This window comes from Cygnus olor, chromosome 5 (genome assembly GCF_009769625.2).
Source record: "Cygnus olor isolate bCygOlo1 chromosome 5, bCygOlo1.pri.v2, whole genome shotgun sequence".
NCBI classification, from domain to species: Eukaryota; Metazoa; Chordata; class Aves; order Anseriformes; family Anatidae; genus Cygnus; species Cygnus olor.
In genome coordinates this window covers 28035786-28057776 of record NC_049173.1, presented here as the reverse complement: position 1 = coordinate 28057776, position 21991 = coordinate 28035786, and the positions used below count along the sequence as shown (strand labels likewise).

Sequence of the window (21991 nt, the reverse complement as noted above, 5' to 3'; positions counted from 1 at the left end):
TCTTTCTGCTTGTTTTATAGGCTTCAGGGATTCGTACGTGTCTGATCTGGTGTAGTTAATTTTAGCTAAAGCCTCTTTCTCAGAAATTTCTCTCCTGTTCTCCCTCTGTGGTGCTTCCAGACTTCTCCTGGATTGTATCATTAGCTAAATTTTGCAGCAGAGGCTTTTATACCGGCTGGGACTTCTTGGGTGGGGCGTTTGGTAAGTCACACAGTTGTTTCCTGTTCTTGGGCTGAAGGGGCAGTGCCTGCTCTAAATTACCTGCTCACGGCTTTTGCCAAGAACATCAATCTTCTTGTGCTATTTATTTTGCTCCATGAGCCTTTCTTTGAGATGGACGAGGTCTGTGGACTGATCTGAATGGGGGTCTTCATGCTCTCAAGCCATTTGCCACAGTTGTATAAATGGCTCTTGTCCCTGTGGCTGGTCTTCATGCCCATCTGCACAAAGCAGGGCAACTTTCACTCAAAAATTCATTTGGCCACGGTATTTTATGATAACCCGGTGCAAGGACCTCTCATTAACACAAACTTATTATTAAATTCTATTAAGCTGCATCCGTTTTTAAAAACCAGGTATCATTTAAAAGGTTAAAAACAATGCAATTAAGCACCGTGCAGTCTGATACCAAACTTGCATTTCATTAACTCTTCTGGACAGCCCTTCCAAAGAGTGCTGTGTCCATGTTCATTTGCTCCAAACCTGCCTCCAGGAAACTGCCCAAAAGGGGGATCAAAGCAGGCGGCGTGCCAAAGGTTTGTGTTTCAGACAGTTTGGCACATGCTGAAAGCTTGTTCTTTCCTGTATTAAGCCATGGGCAGATGTCCATTAAGAATGATTAGGCAAAATTTATATAAAAGCCTTGTAAAATGTCTTTTTTTTTATCCTCTCACTTGAGAGGTTTTGTGTGGGCGTGTATTTTTTCTAAATTTATAAACCCTGGCTTTTGCCCTTGTCCGGTAGAGACTGTTCACCCACCCTTTTCCGTTTCCAGGCGGATTGCTTTTCTGTTATTTCAGTTCTGTAACTTTCTCCAACACTGTCCTGTTGTTTGGCATATTATGAAGGGCTTGCAATAACCCTTTCAGTGCCGCTGTCATCTTTGTCTTAATTCAGGACTGGCTGTTGTATTCACTAAAATAAAATACAAATCTCTTCTTAGAAGTAAATTGAAGACTCCTCCTGTTATGGCTTTCTGTTTGCATGCAGGGAACGTGATGTGGCTTTCATTTGTTTATTGACCATTGTAATAGCCTCACACTGGGCTTATTCTTCAATACTAAACCAAAACCCCCACTGAAATCCGATTTCTTAACAGCTTTGGCAAAGGAGTACCTTCAGCTCTGAAGCTGAGGCAGCACTATCTGCCTGTGCAGGATGAGTTAGCAGAATTTGGGAAAAATGTTTCCAGCTATGTCTTAGAGTCAACTTCCCTGTTCTCCTTCTCTTAGTAAAGGTTGCTTACTTCTTCATTCCCTATCTAACAGCAATTGATGTTTGCTTGCTTCTCTAATAATAGTGTTTAAATTAAGCCTGAATTAGCTCAGTAGTGAAGTACAAGTGAAATGAGCCTAACTGACCCGCTGTTTGGTGCCCCGTATGATATATGAACTAATACAAAGTGTTGCAAGTGTACAGTCAGACCAGAAATGTAGACTCAAACCTGCTTCTTCTTACAATTCAGCGTTTTACTGTTTCTCTCACGAATTGATTTGGCCAGCCCTTAGGTGCAAATTGTGATGCAGGACAGCAGGAGATAAAGGCTAAATATTAGGTTGGTAGGTCTTTTCCAGATGGGGTAAGTTATTCTCTTTAATAGTGAGCCCAAATTTAAATAGAATTCCTCAAAAACATTGGGTGGGATGGGTCAAGGATACATGTATAAAATAACACTCCATGCTGTGCAAGTAACTAACACACGTGAAAAAGCCATGACCCTGGAAAACAGGGTACATATGGGCACACTGTCTCCTCTCTTTCCTGATCAGATGTGGATAACTGAGGTTGCTACTGAGCGTTTCTTTTTTAGATGTAGAAAGATGTTTCATTCATATGCAGAACGTCTCCCAGATGAATAATTAAGCTCTGAGTGTACTGTAATCCTTTCCAAGTAGTAGCGGGCTAGCTATTCTCTTCTGTACCCAGCTTTTTATTTGACATGTACATTTCCTTATTAAATGGAGAATTTTTTCATAGTAGTTGAAACAGAGGTCTTTCAATGCTGTTTGCAAAGTAACAAGTGGCTGGGAGACGGCTGAACACGGTAAATCATCCATACTAATTTCTCTTATCTAAAGAACTGTATTTGAGCTAACTTGTAGAACAACTGGGCCAAACGGTCCTGTTGAAATTCCCCACAGAAGCAGAGAGTAATGGGATGAATGTTTAGCCTGGGAGCAAATAATCCATGATAAGGTTGATAGATGCTGCTTGGGGAAAGGAATAAAAAAGAAGTGGACTGTTAAGAATGTTTTATTTGTCAGAAGGGACCTTGAGGAGATGTAAAGATACTTTCCCTCCTCCCATATGTTTTTGCAGCAGTAATGGTGATTCAGCTTGTGTGTGTTTTCTGGAATATGTACGTGTAGAGAGAGGGGAGAAAAGTATTACTTAAGGTGCAGCTAATTGAAAATACCATAGGAGATAATGTGTGTAGCGTATTGCTTCACCATAGAGTGGCCAACTTCAGCAAGTTTATTGTCCTGATTTTTTATGGTGACCAAAAATAAGTTTTTTCATCTTTGTTAACCAACTGCGTTTCTCCAGAAGACCTCTCTGAAGCAGGAATTCATTGTTTCTGAAGCCGTTCTGTTGGCAAGTAGACTTTTGCTGTGTTTCTGTGGTAAGTGCTTTTGTCCATGATAGCATTTTGGGATCCCAGCATCAGTGTGGCTGGCTCAGGCTCTGATTGGAGGGTTTATATTTAGTTGCTGGTTTCTTATAATAGTTTTCAGATGGAGATGTTAAAGAACACATACCCTTGTGCTGCTGTAATCCTTGAAAGAGCATGGGGGAGTGAAAAAGGAAAAAGCATTGATGTGTTTGGGCAGAAGCAGACTTTGGAAAAAACAGCAGCTGCTTGCAGCAACAGAACGCTGAAATTTATTTTTAAGAAATCGGGTAGCCAGTAAAAACAACATGCTCATAAAATCAGCGGGTAAATCATTTGCATTGTGCATCCAGACAGGGGCTTAAAAAGCAATGACACTGGGGAAAGGTCCCTTTTTAATTACAAAAGTTGTGATCTTCCAGGTTACAAGTAGCACTCAATTGCTATTACTTAATAGTCATCGGATACCCCCTTCTGTTAACTCCTGTGTTCTGTATTGCTAGAGCACTTCCAATGCAAATTAGCATGCATCCAAAAACCAGTGGCATATAACTTTTAATTGTACTGTCAGATGCACCTTCTGAGCAGGGCATGATCTTTTCCATCAAAACCCGAAGACCCTACTCTGAGCCTGGGTTTGAAAGCCCCTCTCCGAAGGGCTTCCCCAGAAATCTTTGCTTCCAAAAACAAAACTGAAGTTGAAGTTTTGGGTTGACTTTTAGAATTTATAAAAGATTTTAACATAATTATTTTGACTTTTTAACTTTAACTATTTTTTCTTGTCCAAATTATTAATGAAGTAAATCATCCTAGTTCTCTTTGATATGCTTCCCAGAACATGTCTCCACTTCATCCAGCACCGGTAGGTAGGTAGCTGCCTGCAGGTGTCGAACTTCTTGGTCCTCTGCAGCCACGCTGCATCTTTGCTCCCTGGTGAGGGACAGCAGGGTCTGGCCACCACAACGTGAGGAATCAGGTCTTGGTTCCAGCTGAGACAGGGGTAGGAGCTCTGCAAAGCTGCTGGTTGGGAAGGATGTGAAGTGGAACGCTTTCCCATGATGTATGGTAAAAGCAGAGTGCTGCTACTGCTGTGGTGGTAATGCATTGCACGTCTTGGCAGTCCTGGACAGTATAATTTTTTTTTTTGGGGGGAAAAAAAAAGTCTGAAACGTGCTGTAGTCTGCTTTGACTTGAGCTAGTTTGCCTCATGTGGTTACACAGCACAATTTTCTTTTTTTCTTCCATCCAGTAATAGGAGCAAATCATAGAAAGCTAGGGCCGAGTGAGACCTGTAGAGGTCACCTAGTTAATCCCCAGCTCTGGAGCGAAATCATCTCAAGGGCCTGCAATAATGGAAACTCTGGATCTATTCCTGTACTTAAAAGACAAACAAAATTGTAACACTAACCTGGTTTGTTTCTTGCTTAATTCAAGTCCCTGTATGATGGATAGAGCAGGAAGAACATTTTGTTTCCTTTCTCTTATTGTTTTACATTCCTGGGAGGAGGAGTTACATTGTTTTCCTCCATTGGTTTTCTCATCTTTGGGGAGGATAAATTCCATATTGGTGCCCCGGGGCTCCAGCTAATTCTACATCTGTCTTCAACTAGGGTGCCAAGGGTTGGACCTGGTGCTCTAGATGAGGCCAGGTAGAGGCTGAGAAGAATTGCTTTCTATCTTGCAGAATTAGCATGCTTGTACAGCTCAGTCTCATTGTCTTGTTAGCAAGGTATGATATTGTTGATTCCTTCTCCAAGCCCGTAATCCCTTGTAACCTTGTTTTCTATCAGCATTTGTGATCTAATCAGTCCCTATATTGGTACGGATCAACACACCTGTCTGTGTGGTATCTGGCATCTAGAAAGAAATGGAGCACTTCTACTTTTTAGGCTGCATTTTTTTAAAACTTGTTTTTTCAAACGACAGCTCTGAAAGGACAGCGCAAAGACAGGATCAGGATGAAAATTCACAGTTCGATAAACATAGTGTCTTGAGTCATTTGGGCAAAATCGAGTCCCATTGTACTCAGGCTGGAGTTTTTTGTGCCCCTACACATTGCTTCCCCCTGTTTAGGTAGTAAATATTCAGTCTTTACATTTGGCTAGCATGTTGTTTGCCCACTATCCTAGAGTAGTTTTATCCAGGCCACAAGTGAATCATCTCAATTTTCATTTTTAAAAACATTTTTCATGCAATTTATTACTTGAGTGTTGATTTGCTCACAGCACCTGATCAACAATGACCTGGATGAATTTGTGCCCCGTGGGGTAGGTCTGTACCTCTGGCCCAGGCGTGGAGCTGTGCAGCTGCTTTGTTCCCAGCTATCCGGGATCGGTAGGTGGAACAGAAAAGGGAGCAAAACAGCCGGATCGGAGACAGCGTGACTGGGTGATTTATGCAGGGCAGCCTGCCCAGGACTACACTGGGCTGCTAGAGGATATTTTTCTCTGCAGTGTTCGAGTGTGACTTTAGATGTGCTGGTTTTACCTTTCGGGGGCGGGGGGGGGATGTGGGAAGAGCCTTTAACCACAGGTGGTGTGTCCGTTTCCACGTGTGTAGCTTCCAGCTTGGTATTGGGGGGGGGGGGGGGGAGCGGGGGCGCAGAAGGCTGAATGTTTGTTATTTAGGGCTGGCTTAGTTGCGTTGTGCTGTGAAGGTAGTGATGAATACTGCAGCGATAGTCGCAGCAGGGCTCTTGAGAAGGAGGGATTTTTGTCTGAAGCTGCTCTCAGAGTAATTGGAAGAGCGGCTCACCAATAAAACGCAGTTTTTACGAGGTTTATTCTTGCAAAAGCAGGGTGGTTACGTACTTTGTATTTAAAAAAAAAAAAAAAAAAACACCTTTCTCCGTGTCTCTGCAGCTTTTTCCTGGTGGGTTTGAAGATGCTGTGGGAGGTGGGCTGGGGCCGCTTTACACCTCCAGACCCTCGATGGGTTGCGGGCAGTTTCCTCTGGGCTTCCTGCTAATTGGCTCCAGTGGCAGTTTCTCATTGTTCCTTGCTGATGACTCAGAGAAACAGGAAAGAGATCCCCTGATTAGCAAAAGGCACAGCCACCAAACAGGTGCCTGTATTCTGCTCCAGCAGAGGACAAACCTCCTCAGTCTGGATTTTTTCCTAAGATTCTTATCTGCAAGTATGAGGCTCAAGAGGAATGGTTCATACACGCTGAATGGGTAAGAAAAAGCCTGCATCCTCTTTTTGAATCTTCCTCATTAAAGCTGCACGAAAACGGAAGCCTTTTATTTTTCTTTCTAGTGATGGGGTCTGTGAAGTAGCAACCAAGTGTTCCGTTTCAGAAATGACAGAGGATTGCAGTGTATGAAATGTGCAGCTTGTTTAGCTTGCTTTTTGTAGCTTTTGGTTAGATTTGCTATTAAAGTGTGTGTTGGGAGGGGGGCTAGGGCTGCCTGTGTGGTGATGACATGAGAGGGATCTGATCTAAGAGTGGGAGAAGCTTCTGCTTGGTAAAAGCACCAAAGCACTAGGAACTGTGTGATTCCTGAAGAGATGCCCGTGGTAATTAAAGTGCTTGCCAGTAAGCAGCCCAGGCTCTTGATACAAACAAGGGCTACGCTCATTAAATGTGATGCTCCCTTGATAGTGAACACAGGTGACTTTAAATTTAGTCTGTCTAGAAATCAGTTTAAGTAGCTTCAAGTACTCAAAAGCACTCTGAGATAACATTATGAGTTTTGTAGTTTTAAAAGTCCTGCTTTTTCTCTGCTGTTAAATCCCTTCAATAACAGAGAACATAACTTTCTTGTAAAGAACACAACAAATTAGTTATTTCTTGTTTGAGGAATCTTAACTTTTTTTGTAATAATTGAAATCAGAATTTTTAGGTGAAAATATTTTTTATAATTGCATTTGATGCTACCGATGCAGCTACTGATGCAGAAGCATGTTATGTGTTCAGATGATGCAGGCTTTATTCCTCAGCACAGCATACCTGATCCAAAGGGGACTTGTACTTCACACTGCTGTGTTAACTGTCTGGCTGGTGACCTGACAAATGAAGAACGGTGTTAGTACTCGAGTGGCGTTTCACTTTGCTGCTTTTAACCACCCGTAATGAGTAAGCACTGTGATAAATGCTTCACGGTGCAACTGGCTTAGTACTTCATCCCTGAGGAGCCCAGGTATACTCCAGCGCACAGCGTGGAGCCAAGCACAGAAGTGCCTGCTGGCTGGAAACTCATCGCCCCTTGCACGGCAGGTTGGCAGCCTCTGCACAAGAGACGTAGGTGTGCAAGCAGATCAGGTCAGAAATATTTGGTAGTGGTGTTCAGCTAGTCTGCGCTGTTTTTGCCAGCACTGGCTTTCAGAAGGCCACTTAAAAAGGACCTTTGCTGATACATGCTTAAATTTGATTTTTAAGAAAATAGAAGCCTGTTAGTTTTTTAATAGCAAAGTAGATGGATACTAACATTTTCTTGACTTATCCTTAACATTTTAATAACTGTAATAATTCCACTATCTGTATACAAAGTCAAACATAATTGAAAGTTACTATCTTGCAGTCTTTGGTTTTACGCTGTAAGCTGAGCTTGTCACTCAGTGGGGCTGAGTTTGCAGTAGATGAAGGTTAACAATATACTGGTATTTGTTAGTGTTTTGTTATGGCGTAGGTTTTTGACCCTCTGAGAGATTATCTTAATTGAGAGAGTTATTTAATTAAAGTTGCTGAAATGCAAAATTTAGGGTATATAGTGTTTGTTTAAGGCATTTTTTAGGTTTTAGTTGCACACAGGAAGCACAGTCTTTAATTGATTTGAGGTTTATTAAAAATGGATGCATGCATGGTATAGAACCTACGGGAAATAAGTTGTGCAAGATCACCCTGTGCATCTGTTGGGCCTTGTTCTAACTTGCAAGATGCTGCATAATCATTTTAAGGAATTTCACTTGTGGCCCAGTGCATACCTGGCATTACATTTTATGGCAATCATTTAACTGGAAGCGTTGTATTACAGTGAGTGAAAACCAGTGGCACCCAAATGTTTGCATGAAAAAGAAGCTTCAACCGTGAGTTTGTGGGATACTGCAATATTATCTGATTCTAACATGCTGATGTACTTTGCTCTGTTAAACAGCAGATGCTGAGGAGTGAATTTATCTAATTAAAGAAATTCCTTTTATGTTTATCTCTTGCCCAGATAGTTTAATAATGCAAGGTAATGGAAAAAAAGAGCTTCAAATGTGTTTTCCTGTTCAGCCTCGACTTTTGGCACGTCAGCAGAAAGCTTGTTTTGATCTTTAGGTTTTTTGTTTGGGACAGCGAGTTCCTCTTGCCAGGTGGAGCGGCACCCTGTCGCGCAGGTCACGCCAGGCGAGGGGAGCTCAGTGCTTTGGAATGCTGCAGGGCCGACACGCGGCGGCTGCCCCAGGTATCTGCGCACGGCAAGGGCATAGATGCAGCGGGGCGGCTGTTTGCAATACACAGCATGAGAACCGCCAGCTTCTGTTAGTTAAGAAAGAGAAGAGCAGGTGGTTTGTACAGCCAAACGGGAGTACCTTGAAGCAATCAGATTTACCTGCAGAATGTAGGACGAAACGTCCCGTGCATGCTGCAAATCAGACAGGGTGGTGTTGTGCTAAGCGTTTAATAATGTTAAATCATAGAAGCTGTGCATTTAATCTTCTCTATCAAATGTGACCAGGTTTGGGTTTTAATCTTCTTGTTGCTGGGAGATGTGATGCTGGTATCTTGGGTGAGGCAACCAGATGGGTGACTGGAGAAGCCCAGTTTCTGGGATGGAGGGGTTAAGTGAAAACCCTTGCATCGTTTGCAATAAAGATGCTTGCTTTTCCGTTTAATAGTATTGTCTTAGATGTCATAAGGACATCATAAGACGTCATAGACCTCAAAACTGCAGACACTTGGTCCAGTTTTCAGAAAAACACAACTCTTAATTTTTCTTGTGGATGAGCAAGAGTCATCACAATAATTAGTCTTTTCTTTGGGTATAATTCGGTCAGGCACTGATTGCACTTTGTGAACTCACAAGAGGGATGAAGACCGCAAGGGAAGCGAAGATATTTGAAAATGTTTTCAAACCCAATGCCAGCCAAAAGCTCCCCCTGCCTCACCTTGCTCCTATTTCATTGTACCTTGGTTGATGCTAGTGTTTGAGCTGTATGTGTGTGAATTGGAAACTCACACAAAGTCCAGACTTTCACTTAGGGGCGGTGATTTATAGGTTTTCTTTGTGTTGCTGTCACTGGACGTGGACATGTTTGCTTTTGCTTTTTTAAGCAGGTGATGGTTATGTGTGTTTGTGGAGAGACACCTCTGGTGGGTGAGACCACCTACACCATCTTGCTGAGACTGAAGTAGGAACCTTACCTGCCAGCTTCTTTCTGGCAATGTTAAGTCAGCTTTGCTGTTACAAGCTAGCCTGCAGTGTGCTGGTTCTATTTCTTCGCGTTGCAATATCTCTTTTTAAACAATTTCTTTTGAAGGTCATCTTAAGTTGGATGATATCCCTTTATTTGCTTGTTGCTGTGTTTATTGGCAGTGGAAAATGCACTGGTGCTGTAACTATTTCAGTATGTTTTCTCTTGGCAAATGCTGTGTTTTGGTGTTTTTTAAACTTCTGTCCTGTTCCTTTAGCATTTGGAATTGGTGGCAAAGTCTTTGCACACTGGTAAGGTGTCAGATAGCAAGTGCTGGTTATTGCCCATCTACTTCCGCTATCTTCTCTCCTAGTGACTTAAGGAAGGGTGTAAATCCAAACATGCATCTTACAAGATATGACCTCAACCCACCCGAAGCAAGCATGCAGCTTGAACATTGGTGGGGTGACCTAAGTTTAGTGTGCCTTTCAAAAGCATTATGTATGGGCCCGTGCCTTCCTTCACAGGTGGGGACAAAGCTGTGTCCGTGCCAATGTACTTTCACTCTGCTCACAGTTTTCTGCAATTACAGAAGTGGAGAGCTCCCTTGGGCAGCTGGCAACTTGCTGACCTTGCTTTAAATATCCCAGGATACCCTGAGAAACAGTCTGCTAAGTACAATCGCACCCGAACTGGGATTTCTGGGGGGCACTGCTCTGCGATGCCTCATCACTCTGCTGATTGGCCCAGTTATTTTGGCAAGGAGAACTTGGTCTGCAATATTTTCTAAATCGCTGAAGGTTTAGAGACTTGAAAACAGCCTGAAGATGACTGTTAAGACTGTGAGCAATTATCTCTGCAACTCATGCATAGCAGCCATCCCAAACGGATGGTAATGGAAACCAAACAGCATGTAAAAGAGGTTATTCACTGAAACAAACGTGTAGCAAAAAGTGAAATGTTTAAATGTTAATCAAATTATTTGACCTTCCCTCCTTTCCATTACCAGATTCTGTGCTGCTGAATATTGTCTGTGTGGCATGTTTACCTGGGATGCTTTCAGTGCAAAGGGAACATAGCTAGATTGTGCATTCAGAAATCTGCAGGGAGGAAGACTTGAAAATGACGTGTTTGCAGCTAGCTTCAGTGCTGTCGCTGCTGAGGAGCACTTGCTCAGCTTTCTGGAAAGTTTGTGTTCAGCTTGTCATACCAGGGTCTAACTGAGAAGTCAAATAGCTTGACATCTCCCTGCCCTGTGCTGCCCTGGGTCCTTCTGAAAATGCTCGCTGAGTCCTGGTCTCCAAAAAAAGCAGAACTGGAACAGAACAGTGGAGATGCTTTTTGACACCTTCATCTCAGGACTGTGTGTACTTGAAGGTGATTTTATATAATCAAAGGCAGAAGTAAGCGATGTCTTGAAACAAATCCTGGTTGGACAGGGAAGAAATATTTAGGAATTTCTTAAAGATTAATGGATGTTCAACCAACTCTGATAAAATATTGTTGGCCTCAAGATCTGTTTCCTCTGCTCCGAGCCACTGATTTAAACTAATGACTCTTGATTTTGAGCCAAGCACTGAAATTGAAAAGGAATTTATTTTTCTTGTATGCTTCCCTCTTGTACTGACGCAAAACAAGCCAGGGAGAAAAAGTAGTGTCTTGCATTTCTTTTGCCCAAAAATGTAGAAACAAGAAAGAGCGAAGTAAGTCTATTTCAGAGAGCTTTTTTTTAAGGGTCATTGCAACTGCAGGAAAAACGGTATTAAAGGATGTGACAAGCAGCTCGTGAAAGCCTGTTAAAATAGTTCATCTGGCAGACAGAAGTAATACGAACACCCAAATATCTTATCTGAGGAGAAGCAGCTGTTTGAACTGTTTTACAATCCTCCCAAATTACCGCAGTTCCTACCCTTGAAAAAGGGAAAATGTAAGGGTAGTAATGCAGGCTGTTATCCTTGGAAAGCATAGTAAATGTTTGTCAGCCTAAGGCCGAAAAAATGTGGATTATCCACTTTGGTTTTTGTTGCGTTGGCAATCCGTTTTTGGAGAGTCTTCTTTAAAATGCTTTCTGGTGTCAAACAAGCGTAAGCCGAGATGTCGCGCCAGCACTGGTGACTTGAGGGGACCTCATGCTCTCTTGGTCAGCCACAGCTCTTCATGCTCCCTTGTCGAGGAGCTCCAGGTTTGCTCTTCCGTTTTCTGAAGCTAGCAGTGGTTCTTCTCGAACCGTAACGCTGAGATGACGGAGTATTCCCCACCTTCAGCGACGGGAGAGCTTTTGTAAGGACTGCGGGCACTGGTTTTGTGGCAGCTGTCCTCTGGCTGCTCCGGTAGCGTTTGTCCTACAGCGCAAGATTTATGATCTCACATGTGTTTTCTTTTGGGATTTTTTTTCTTGCATGTTTGAGCAGGCGAAAGTAGTTTAAGCACTTTTATTTTCATTAACGACGTATGTGTAAAGATTTCGACTTTAGGCCTTATACGGGGAAAGTATTATAAACTCAATGCTTCTAAATAGGAGGTTTCATTAGAAGTTGCACTGTGAGTCATTGTTGTTATATTAATAGAGCTATTCCCAAATATGGGTTTGGAACTGAGTCTTCTTCATAGCGAATGCTGCAGATGACTGGGGAAAACATACATTTAACTATAAAATAGTTTTTAGGTAGCCTCTCAATCAACCAGTTACTCGGATCAGTGGAGCATACAGCGTAGACTGATATTGTAATGTAATTCTGAAGCTGAAACACTTGCCAGATGATATTATAGCTGGAAAAATCTTTGTTGCTTTTATGTGGAAAAGTGATTAAGAAATAAAAAATCTCAGGCTATAACATACGAAGATGCTCATTTTAATGCTTACCCTTAACTCTGGCCTCTTCAGTTAGTTTCCTGCAGTTCGAAGCAGTTAAATCAAATAGCCTTTAGGAGTATATATTCATTGCCATAGGTTATCTCTGTGCAGCTAACAGCAGCACCTCTGAAGAACCAGAAACATCTCCAGGATGTGTTGTGGCGTGTGTGTATTCCTGATTTTATTTTCCCCTCTGGTGTGTGCGCTTACTAACTGGAAACGTCTCTCCTTTTGATATAAAACAATGCTGTGGCACAAATTCAGCGAAGCTGTCATCTCTTACACAGAATCTCACACGGTGATAAATGCTCATATTAGGATCTGAGTGCTACAAAGGGCTTGTTACAACCTTGGGCCAGGGCGAGAAACAACAAAACACGTAATTGACACTTGACTTCTGTGTTTGCTTTGGTTTTTGGCACCTTCTGTGTTTTTCTGCCCTCCCTTACTCTAAACAGCCTCATGGAGCGTGTAGTGTGGTCAGGGCTTATAATGAAGGCAGTATACACGCAGGGCAAGAAGTGCCTACTAAAAGTAGCCATGTAATTGATCTCTTCTACACCAGAACTATTAAGGTCCCCATTTATAGCCGCTTAATAATAATTAGAGGCTGTAAATTAACTCTAAACTTTTACACCAGTTGCTGTGAATCGCAGGTTCTGCAGCTTGAGTGCAGCAGGCAGTTTGTTTCTGCTTCTTCCCTCCGAGATGCTGAGAACTAGAGCTTTTAACTGGAATATAGTTACGTGAGATCGTAATGGACAAATGTATTAAATATAGCCATTTTAATTGCTTTTTCAGTGAATTCAAGCTTTCCATTACGATACAATGGGAACTTGTTTTCTTCCTTTACCAGCTGTCACCCTGTACCTACAGTAATGGTGATGTAAGTTGAGGTTTCTTCCCTCATAGCTGTATGAAGGGGATTCTTGAGTATGGTCTACTCTAAAGCCAAAAAAGAAAAATAAAGCAGAACTTGCGAATGGAAGATAAAAGTCATTAATAAAGCTCCGTCCTGCCAAGTATGTAAGACGAAACATCACTCATTTCATTTTGCTGCTAACTCTGCTAAAAGAAAATGTGGCTTCTTTACGATGTGTGGGAGAGAAGAGCAGCGATGCTGAAGGATGCTAAAGATAATGAAGCATCTGCATTGGCAGGAGGGATACTAATGCCGAATGTTAGGTGGCTGACAGCTCCACACTGGCTTTCTGTGTGTCAGGTTTATTGGCTTGCAGCTTTGTTTCATGGCCATCATAAAGCTACTGCAGTACTCCAAAGAGCTAAACCTGTTCTTTTTGCAGACAAGTCTTCGCTTTCCTACTCTGTTCTAGTTATGAGTATATTCTTGGCACAGTAGTACTGTAGTTTTCTGAGGGGAATCTAAACATTTTTTTGTTACAATTTGATTTCGTAGAGCCTGTTTTGAGGGATTTTTGTAGTGGTTGATGCTCAGAGAATGCTTTGAAGAGGAACTATATTGATCACATTTAAATATTTTTATAGGGGTTAAATGATGTGCTCTGTAGTATGCTCAGTATTCTTACTGTACTTAAGTTTATGAAAAAGTCTTTTTTTGGTTCTAAAGGCTATTTCGACCTCAGCAAACAAAAAATGAGGTAGCTATTCAGCAGCTGGAACAAGTTAGGTGTTTTTTACAGGTTCATTCCATCTTTGTCAAATGCAAATTGATTTCTCAGTGGTTGGAATATGGCTTTCTGAGATCAACTCCCCTCTGGGTTAGCGCTGTAAGCAGTTTGAACACAGGAAGCCTTGCGTGCAGGTAGATAACACAGCCATCCCGGTGCGTGGTGCGATGGAGTGGGGAGCCATGGCTTCAGAGGAGGCCAGATGGAGACGTGAGCCATACCTCAGCTCGCATGGCTCCAAAATTACTGAGGTCTCCGGAGGTACCTGAGCACATACTGCACTTTTACATTAACTGTGCTGCCAGAGGAGCGTTGCCCTTTGTTGGTGCCGGTTGTACTGACCCCTCATTTCATAAGGGACCTGTCTCTTTGCGTTGCAGTGTATGGTTTTAAAAAGCGCTGTTTAAAAAATGCGATTTTTCTGGGTCTGTAGCACCTCTTTAACAGAAGAGTACTATTTACTGGCTTCGTTTGTTTCCCTCCTGTCATCCATCATGGCAGGGACTGGACAGATTTACGTATCGGCTGGCTGTTGTTTTAGAGAAGTCTTCATGATCTGAAAACTATCTTTTAGTAGCTTCGGGTATGAAATGCCTTCTGGGGAATGCCTTGAACTCTGAAACCAATGCCAATGCCTTTTGGAGGTGACCTGGGAGCCAAGAGCGGTGCAGGCAAAGCCGTTCCACGCAGGACCCTGTGCCGTGATGCCAGAGGAGGCTGCCTGTGCTGGGAGTAGTTTGTTTCTGGCAGAGCCTGTCTGCCCCGAGCTCCTGACGGTCCCCTTTCTTGGGTGAACCGACCGCATGGCGTGCTCCTTCCCGCTGTCTCTGCAGAGACCAGGAGGTAGAGAAGAAAAGGTAGGCAGCGACGGCAAAGGGCAAGGCAGGAGAGCTTGTTGGCCGGAGACTAGAAGCTGGAGAGAGAGTTGGGTCTTCTTTTTGTGCTTAGAGCTACCTGGAACAGGTGGGGAGCTGGGGATTTGGGTGTGAGGGAAGGGGGACAAACTGATGGAGGGGATGGATGCGTGGACCACACTGGTGTAAGCTGGAGCTTGTGGTAGGTATGCTGTGATGGAGGAATATGTGATTTGGACATAGGTAAATTCATGTTGGAGGCATATGCTAGGGAAGAAAAACATGATTTAAACCACTTTGAGAACTGCTGATTAATTGCAGCCTGTGCACATGGGAGCTGTTCTCAATATAGGCAGGGTAAACTGAAAGAGCTGGATACTGAGCACACTTAAATTTTTTTTCTTCATTTTGCAAGATATCTGGTTTGAGATAGTAATTATATAAAACTTTTTTTTTATCCAGATTGTACCTTCCCCCCATGATTAAAAGCTTTTAAAAAGTTCTAAACCTAGAACTAATTCAGAGTATATTATGAAAAGTGATCTCATACAAACTTCTGTGTTTAAAAGTAGGGGTAGGACATCCCATGTAGAAGCAAAGGCAAACTGAGCTGTGTTCTTGGTACTTGCAGAAATTTTTTGGGTAGCTCATGCAAACACAGTGTCAACCCAGCATCTCAGGATCTTTCAGCGGAGAGTCTTCTGTCTGATCCTGCCAACTCCCCTCCTGTTATTGGTTTTTAATGTAAGACCCTGGAATACATCCGACCAGTGGGAAGATCTCTCTCAGACCTTCCAGCCACCAGAAGTTAACAGCTATCAAGTAACTGACATTCCTAGAAAATCCGCATACTTTTCTGTCCTAACGTTTTTCTTTCCCCCTTGAGCTAAAGACAATATTGCTGCTCATTTATGGCTGCTGAAGTGGAGGTGTGGAACTTTCTGCGTGCTCTGGGGAGCGATATTCTGCACTTGAAACAGTACAGCCTCATTTATAAAATGGGGATAAAATGTCTAGCCACTTTATAAGGAGCTTGTGAACTAATTAACTTGTACAGTTATTTAGGCAGGCATATTTCTTTGCTTTTGTTGCCTTTATGTATAGGTACATAAAGTCTCTGCAAGAGTCTAACCACCTGAAAACTTGGGTAAAAATAAATGATTTTGTACATTTATAAGCAAGCCTGCTTGAATTATAAGTAAATTTGAAAACAGCAGCACCGGAGTGGGTAAACACCGGTAAGCCCAGCCATCCTGTCGCTTACCTTAGAATAATTACTGGTCTGCATTTGAAGAACAAGTCTCAATGTTGCCAAACTCCACCTTTTTCCTGCCCTGTCTGTATGTGGGAGAACCTTTATAAGAATCTATTTCCTGTTTCCCAGACGAGGGAGGGGAAAAAATGTGTTTTCTCCTTGTTCTGAAAAACAAAAGACAGGCAGTGACTCCACGCCCTCATCGGCTGCTGCTGTGGCAGCCTGAAAGCGAGCGTGCAAACAGCGGAAGGCTGCGGCCAGGTCCTCGGCTCAACCCTTGGCAAGGTGGCAGGCAGTCTGGCTCGTGGGGGCTCATTCTGAGAGTTTTGTGGGATAGAGACTATAGGTGATAAAGAGGTGGAAGCATCTTTTTATTATGGCACTTCGACCTAATCTCCAAAGCATAAAAGACATTCTTAATCTTCCCTCTTTTTTTTTGTGGGATGTCATCTTAACCCTGCTGTTTGCAGTTTTACAGGCTGGGTTTTGTCACAGATTATTGAACTTTGAAGGTTTGACTTTTGCAAGGCCCAGAGAAGATAGCGGCGGTGAGGAGTGCATGCTTAAGCCACTCACAAAATAGTCATGGCCCTTTCCAAGTGCAGCGCTAATCAACAGCAATAAAATGGACAGGATAAGAAGAATAGAATGAGTTTTCTTCTGACTTAGAGTACTGGCCACGTCTCATCTTTATGTTCTCCATGTAAGGAAAAAATCATACTTAACATTTGCTCTCTTTGGGAGAATTCTGCAGTCGATACTGAGCAAACATGAGTAACAGAGGCATTGCGGTGCTCAGACACATTAATTTATAGAGTAGCACGTCACTGGGTATTAGAAAGGTCTATGAATTAGTAACAGCTCCCCTAAATATTGCTCGAGGACTAAAAGCTAGGTTTGGGGCTTTTTTAGAGGGCATTTGTGGACTTCGCAGTTCCCTTTCCTCTGTGGTGCTCCTACAAGGATCTGTGTGCATATTTGCTGCTTCTGCTCTGTCCATCAGCTTGCAGCCCGACTGTAGCGGTTCTGTAGGGAGTAGGATTGAGGGAGAGTTTCTTACTGTTGCAGAGGAATTAGCAGACTGGATAAATAATTTGAACTTTTGATATTTTACATGCATTGAAAGTCTAGATAGGTTAATAAGTTTTCAGCCTCGTTACCGTGACTTTCTTGATAGGAGGTAAAAAGTGTCTCCTGTGTGCATCGCATAGTTTATCATAAGTCTGCTCTATAGTATGGTAATGTCTCTAACATAAATGGATTCAAGCTATATTACAATGCAGGTAAAATATTGTCATTGTCTTGAAAAATAATTGCAGTTTCTGTTTTCCAGTAAGCACATTGGAATACAGCGGTGTAACTTCAACATAGATCCATCTGTATCTGAGGGAGGCTTTTAAAACGTTTATAAACTATTTGTTTCTTTAAGCATGTTTCGTCTTGTCCTTAGGAGAGTAATGCTCTGTTCAGAATTAGGTTCAGACATAATGCTTGTGCTTGACTCTTTTTCTCTTATTGTTACCACTTGGACCACTTGGAGCGATCCTTTAGTTTCTGGCTTGTTCCAAGGGTGGTGACACTTTTTGTCAGAAAACTGCAAGACTGGGAGGAGATGAGTGTCTTCTGGGAATCTGCTGTGCTTCTCCAGCTGTTCTGACACTGTGCTGAGCAGCTCCACTGGATTGCCCCTCTCAAGTCCAAGTCTCCTGTTTCTCCAAGTATTTTCCTGTGTTCCGGAGCAGCTTTGACTTCCTCCTACAGTGATATTTAACACAACATCCTTGTAGCATGGAACAATGGATCAAGGAGCTGCGTGTAATTTTTCTCTGTTTACAGTCTTATCACTCTCGTTTGTAGGAACTGATGTAGTTGTACACATTGGGAATTGTTCTTTGTTTTGTTCGCAAGCACGTGTGTGGAGCTATTAGCACAGGCATGCAGTTTGACAGCACAGCGGCAAACCTCCCCTGACTTGACTTCCTATCCCTAGGTGTGTTTCTGCTGTTTGTCTACAGACCAAGCAACTGCAGTCACCCCCACGGTGAGCTATTCCTGGGCTATTTCCATCGCTGTGAAAATGCAGTTTCCAGTTGGGTTGAGCAGGAAGGAAGGAATGGGAAGCGGTTTGGCTCTAGCACCAAAAGATGCCTCGCTGGGTTTCAGAGATCCCAACGAGCATTTTGTGTTGGTAGACTACTGAAGAACACTCTTAAGAGAGGGATCAGTGATACTTTGATTGACTACATAAGCCCTATTGAAATATTAGTTCACTGTTACTGTGGTTTTAGGAATTAAAAAGTTCCATTTAGGTGTCTGAATTATGGTCTGGTAAGGTTTCTCTGTATCCATTCAGCCAATTTTTGAACAACATTGCATCTTTTGGATTCTCTAATATTTATATTTGCACATAGCAGATGTTTGTTGCTTTCATTGCAATGCAGGGCTGTTTCTGAAAGGTTGCACAAGTAGAACAAATGCCAAGCTGCTGATCTGTTTCTCATTGCCAATATGTTTTTCTTAATCAACAGTCTGCTAATAGGAGTTGTGGTACAAAAGCAGATGTGTGCTGTACGGGAGGATGGTCTGGTTTCCTTTGTTGCATGGTGAGACAGCGTGGGCTTTCAAGTTCTGTTGGCAGTTGATTGTCTGGAGTGGAAATGAGCAATAAACGAAGGGGGGGAAACTGCAGCTTTTGCTCAAGGTAGAGGCTCAAGGTGTGGAAGCTGGAAACCTGTGCACGTCCTGACTCGCACGACGGCAGTCTGCTGTGCCCTTTGTTTCTCACCCACCAGGCAGCCCAGCAAGCCTTGAAGTGTGCGGAGTGTGGTGTGGGTAATGCTTTTCAGCGAGCTCAGGGATGGATACGTTTTTCTCCCAAGTTCTGCAGGTTCAGAGTAGCCTTGGTCAAGTGTGACAAGGATGGTATCGAGGGAACGGGGGGCACAACTTGTTCTGGAGGTTCTCTTGCTGCTGCTCAAGTGTGTTCCTTGTAAAGGGTGGCAGAACCCATCTCCTCTTTGAGCCCGAGGGGAGGATGAGGAAGGCATTGGGACAGCAGGCAGGAAAGTGGAACTGAGCAGCTTTCCACGCTAATGGCCGTATTAGCAGATAAGATGCACTCATTCAAGTTTCTGGCTGGATCATCTTTCCCTCTCTCTTCTACAGAGTCCCTCGGGTCAGATAGTTTGCCTTGAATCAGTACTGCTCTTTGCTCGAGGGTATTCAAGGACCGCAGCGGAACCAAGCAGTGATAAAGAGCTATTTCTACCTGGAAGAGGGCAGAACATTTTTGCAATGTGCTCTCCCTTTGTTTCTTGCCACCTGATTTCCAATGATCATGCTGCAGCTTTTTCCCCCTTCTATGACTCTGAATGAGAGAGTGAAGAAAATGGATTTATAAGAAAAAACATTTTTTTTTCTTCTTCAGTTTTTTAATCAAAGGTAGCACAACCCATGTGGGGTGAGATGGTCTTAATTGTTACTAAGCTGATTAAATATTTATAAAACAAGGACTATCTTACATTTATAGCTCTTTTGTCTAGAGAATGAAAGTAAATTGACTTCATAGATTTTTCTTTCCTTGCTCAAATAATGAGTACTAGCATTTTTCCTGGTGCCTTAGGATGTAAGTATTTTCTGAATTTGTAAACGTTAGGAACTTAAACGTTTTAACCTTGCAGCATTATTAAATGAACTAATGTTCTTTTAATCTGTTGGGGAATGAAGATCCAGATAAAGTTCTGTGTGCTTGTTCATCCCTATTAAGATTCAAAGAATAGCTCCAAATCTTTTGATCAGTCATGCTTACGTTGCCTTGAGTAGGCACTTGGATCCCTTCTAAGTTAGAAAGGCGGAAAGGAGCTGCAGTATTTAAAGATTGGAAAAAAAGATCTCTAATAATGAGGCATAAGGAGATTTTTTTTTAAAAAAAAAGAAGGTTAAGAGGTGAATGTGATATCTAGCTAATAAAGTTAAAAAAAAAAGCTATAATCTATTTGTAATTGGTAACAAGAGGATGCTAAAGATAGGATGCTTCAAATATTCAAAGGGTGTGCGTTTTAACAATGGATGTGATCAGCTATTCAAACAAATCATGAAACAGAACTGATTTTTCCTTCTTGTCAGAGTAGAAGTTGAGCCCAGATGCCTTTCTGGAAGGTGTGCTTCAGCTAACGAAGCCTTAGGTTCATTACAGAGGTAAGGAGATGGAAGGCAGAGAAGAACTGGAGGCTTGTCCTGGCCCTGAAGCGTACTGATCTGGTGACTGTGGTGCACCCGAGTGTCTGGGAGCTCATTCAATGGCCCACTCTGAATCGTCCCCGCTTCCCCGAGGGCCCCTGGAAACGACTTATGGACAGAAGATGTCCTGTCTGGGGCAGCCGCCCTGTCTTGGCTGCTATCTTCTGTGGGCTCCCAGACAGGAGGTAGGTGGCTGCATTGTTCCCTGCACGTGCAGCGTGTGTGACTTGCGCAACCCCAGTAAATCAGGCTTTTCGGGGAAGCGCCCGGCAGGTGCCCGGTGTGCTGCTGGAGGAAATGCGTGAGTCATCCGGGGAAAAGCTGGGCGTTACCTGCCTGCATCTTGTCTGTGCTCCAAATGTCTGCTGGCGGCTGTTGGCTGGGCTGTGAAGAAGACTTTTGAGCGTACACCTGCACTGGAAGAAAATCAAGCGTAGTTACAGGCAAAATATATTTTTTAACCAGTATAGCTTGTTTTACTTGGACAGCTCAGAGGCATGGGTGAAGGGTGACTTTCAAAATCCTTGTGCAAAGCACAGATTTCATGGGAAGTGCTGTCTACAGTAGCAGCCGCTCTTTGCTAGCGTATTTCTATTTGTATAGGCAGAATATCTTCTCGGATCAAAAAAGCACGTTTTCAGTGTGAAACAATTAGAATATATAAGCTACAAAAACCATAGTGGGGACATAACTACTTAGTTTGTCTACAAGATTACAACAGTTGAAGTCAACCCCAGGAATGGATATGCAATGCTGATTGTACCTACCTCACAGATCTGGTCACTATTAAATTTTAAGTTGTGATAAGTATTGTGTATTTCAACTTCTCTTTTAAAGCCACTTTACAAGCCATTATCAGAGAAGATGAAGCAAAAGATGAAAGGAGCTATGCATTGTCTGTGTGTTGCATCCATGCCAATTTATTCCTTCTTCAGCTGTCTCTTTAAAAGGTTAAAATTTTATCTGAGGAGGTTTGGCTCCAAAAGAACTTACTGAATCCTCAAACGGCGAAGTACCATTCCTTGTCGCTTTTCTTTCAGTGTAGGAAGTTAACCATCTTTGTTTAGGGGTCTCCCTCCCCTATGCCTTCCCTCCTGTGTTGGGCAGAGCAGAAGGATTTCATGGTCTGCAGTACTGAGCATGTTTGGAAGGTCTGGGAGTAGGGGGGCAATGGGCATCCATCACAGTTCAGCAGATAAATGGCAGAGCTTCACTGCCCAGTGGTGGTATTTCAGGTTCTGCACTATATTTTGCCATGCACCCAAGTTGTGATGGATGCAGATACTGCTTCAGTTAGGTGGCCTTTTATTAGGCTCTTTATAAACTTGGTCACTGGGAAAGGCAAGCAGGAAGATACTTTGTGCAAGAACTGCTGGTCAGAGGTGTGCAGGTAGTGTAGCAGTGTAGCCGCGGTCAGGCCCCAAACATACATGACCGTTCACATGTGAAAAAAAACGAAGCTTAATTTGTGGAGTAAAGTAACTTTATTGCTTTCAAAAGGAGCAGCAACAACATGTTCTGAATGTTTTCTCATTAAAAGCCACAACTGTACTTTTTTATGGTAAAAGGAGGCTTCTTTTCAAAACTTGAATTTAGTTGTCCGTGTGTTCTTTGTATAAACGTAGAACATGAATTGGGAAGCAAATGAAGGTTTTGTTCCACCCCATAGAGTTAAAATGCCTTGTCTTTCTCCTCACTCCTCCCTGGCCCTTTGAAGAAGCTGCACTGTGTTGACTGTGATTTTTCAATTAGGTTAGGATCCCCATTTTTAATTTCCAGTTTAACATACCACTGGAACACAAAGGTAAGTTCTTTTGAAGCTGATAGTTTTATATGCATATCTAACAGCCTGGATGGATGGAGAAGACTGGAACTGGATCCTTAGCAGCATTCATATGCTTTTTTAGATCTAACGCTGAATGTGTAGGAGAGCAATAGTGAGCAGAATCTATATTCTACCATTTTCCAGCCA

The 21991-nt window shown here is 42.7% G+C and overlaps 1 protein-coding gene across 4 annotated transcripts in view; it reads left to right on the top strand.

The window, feature by feature from the left end:
• Positions 1 to 21991, top strand: part of MOB2 (MOB kinase activator 2) — a 112042-nt gene that overhangs the window by 50551 nt on the left and 39500 nt on the right. The window contains exon 1 of one of the 4 annotated variants that reach the window (XM_040559853.1): positions 5953 to 6005. The exons of 2 other annotated variants lie outside the window; for them this stretch is intronic. In XM_040559853.1, coding sequence (XP_040415787.1) covers positions 5968 to 6005 — 38 coding nt within the window. In that variant the 5' untranslated portion in view covers positions 5953 to 5967. Of the gene's footprint in view, positions 1 to 5952; positions 6006 to 20115; positions 20205 to 21991 lie in introns of those variants that run through there. One more of the 4 variants, XM_040559856.1, reaches the window with a different exon arrangement.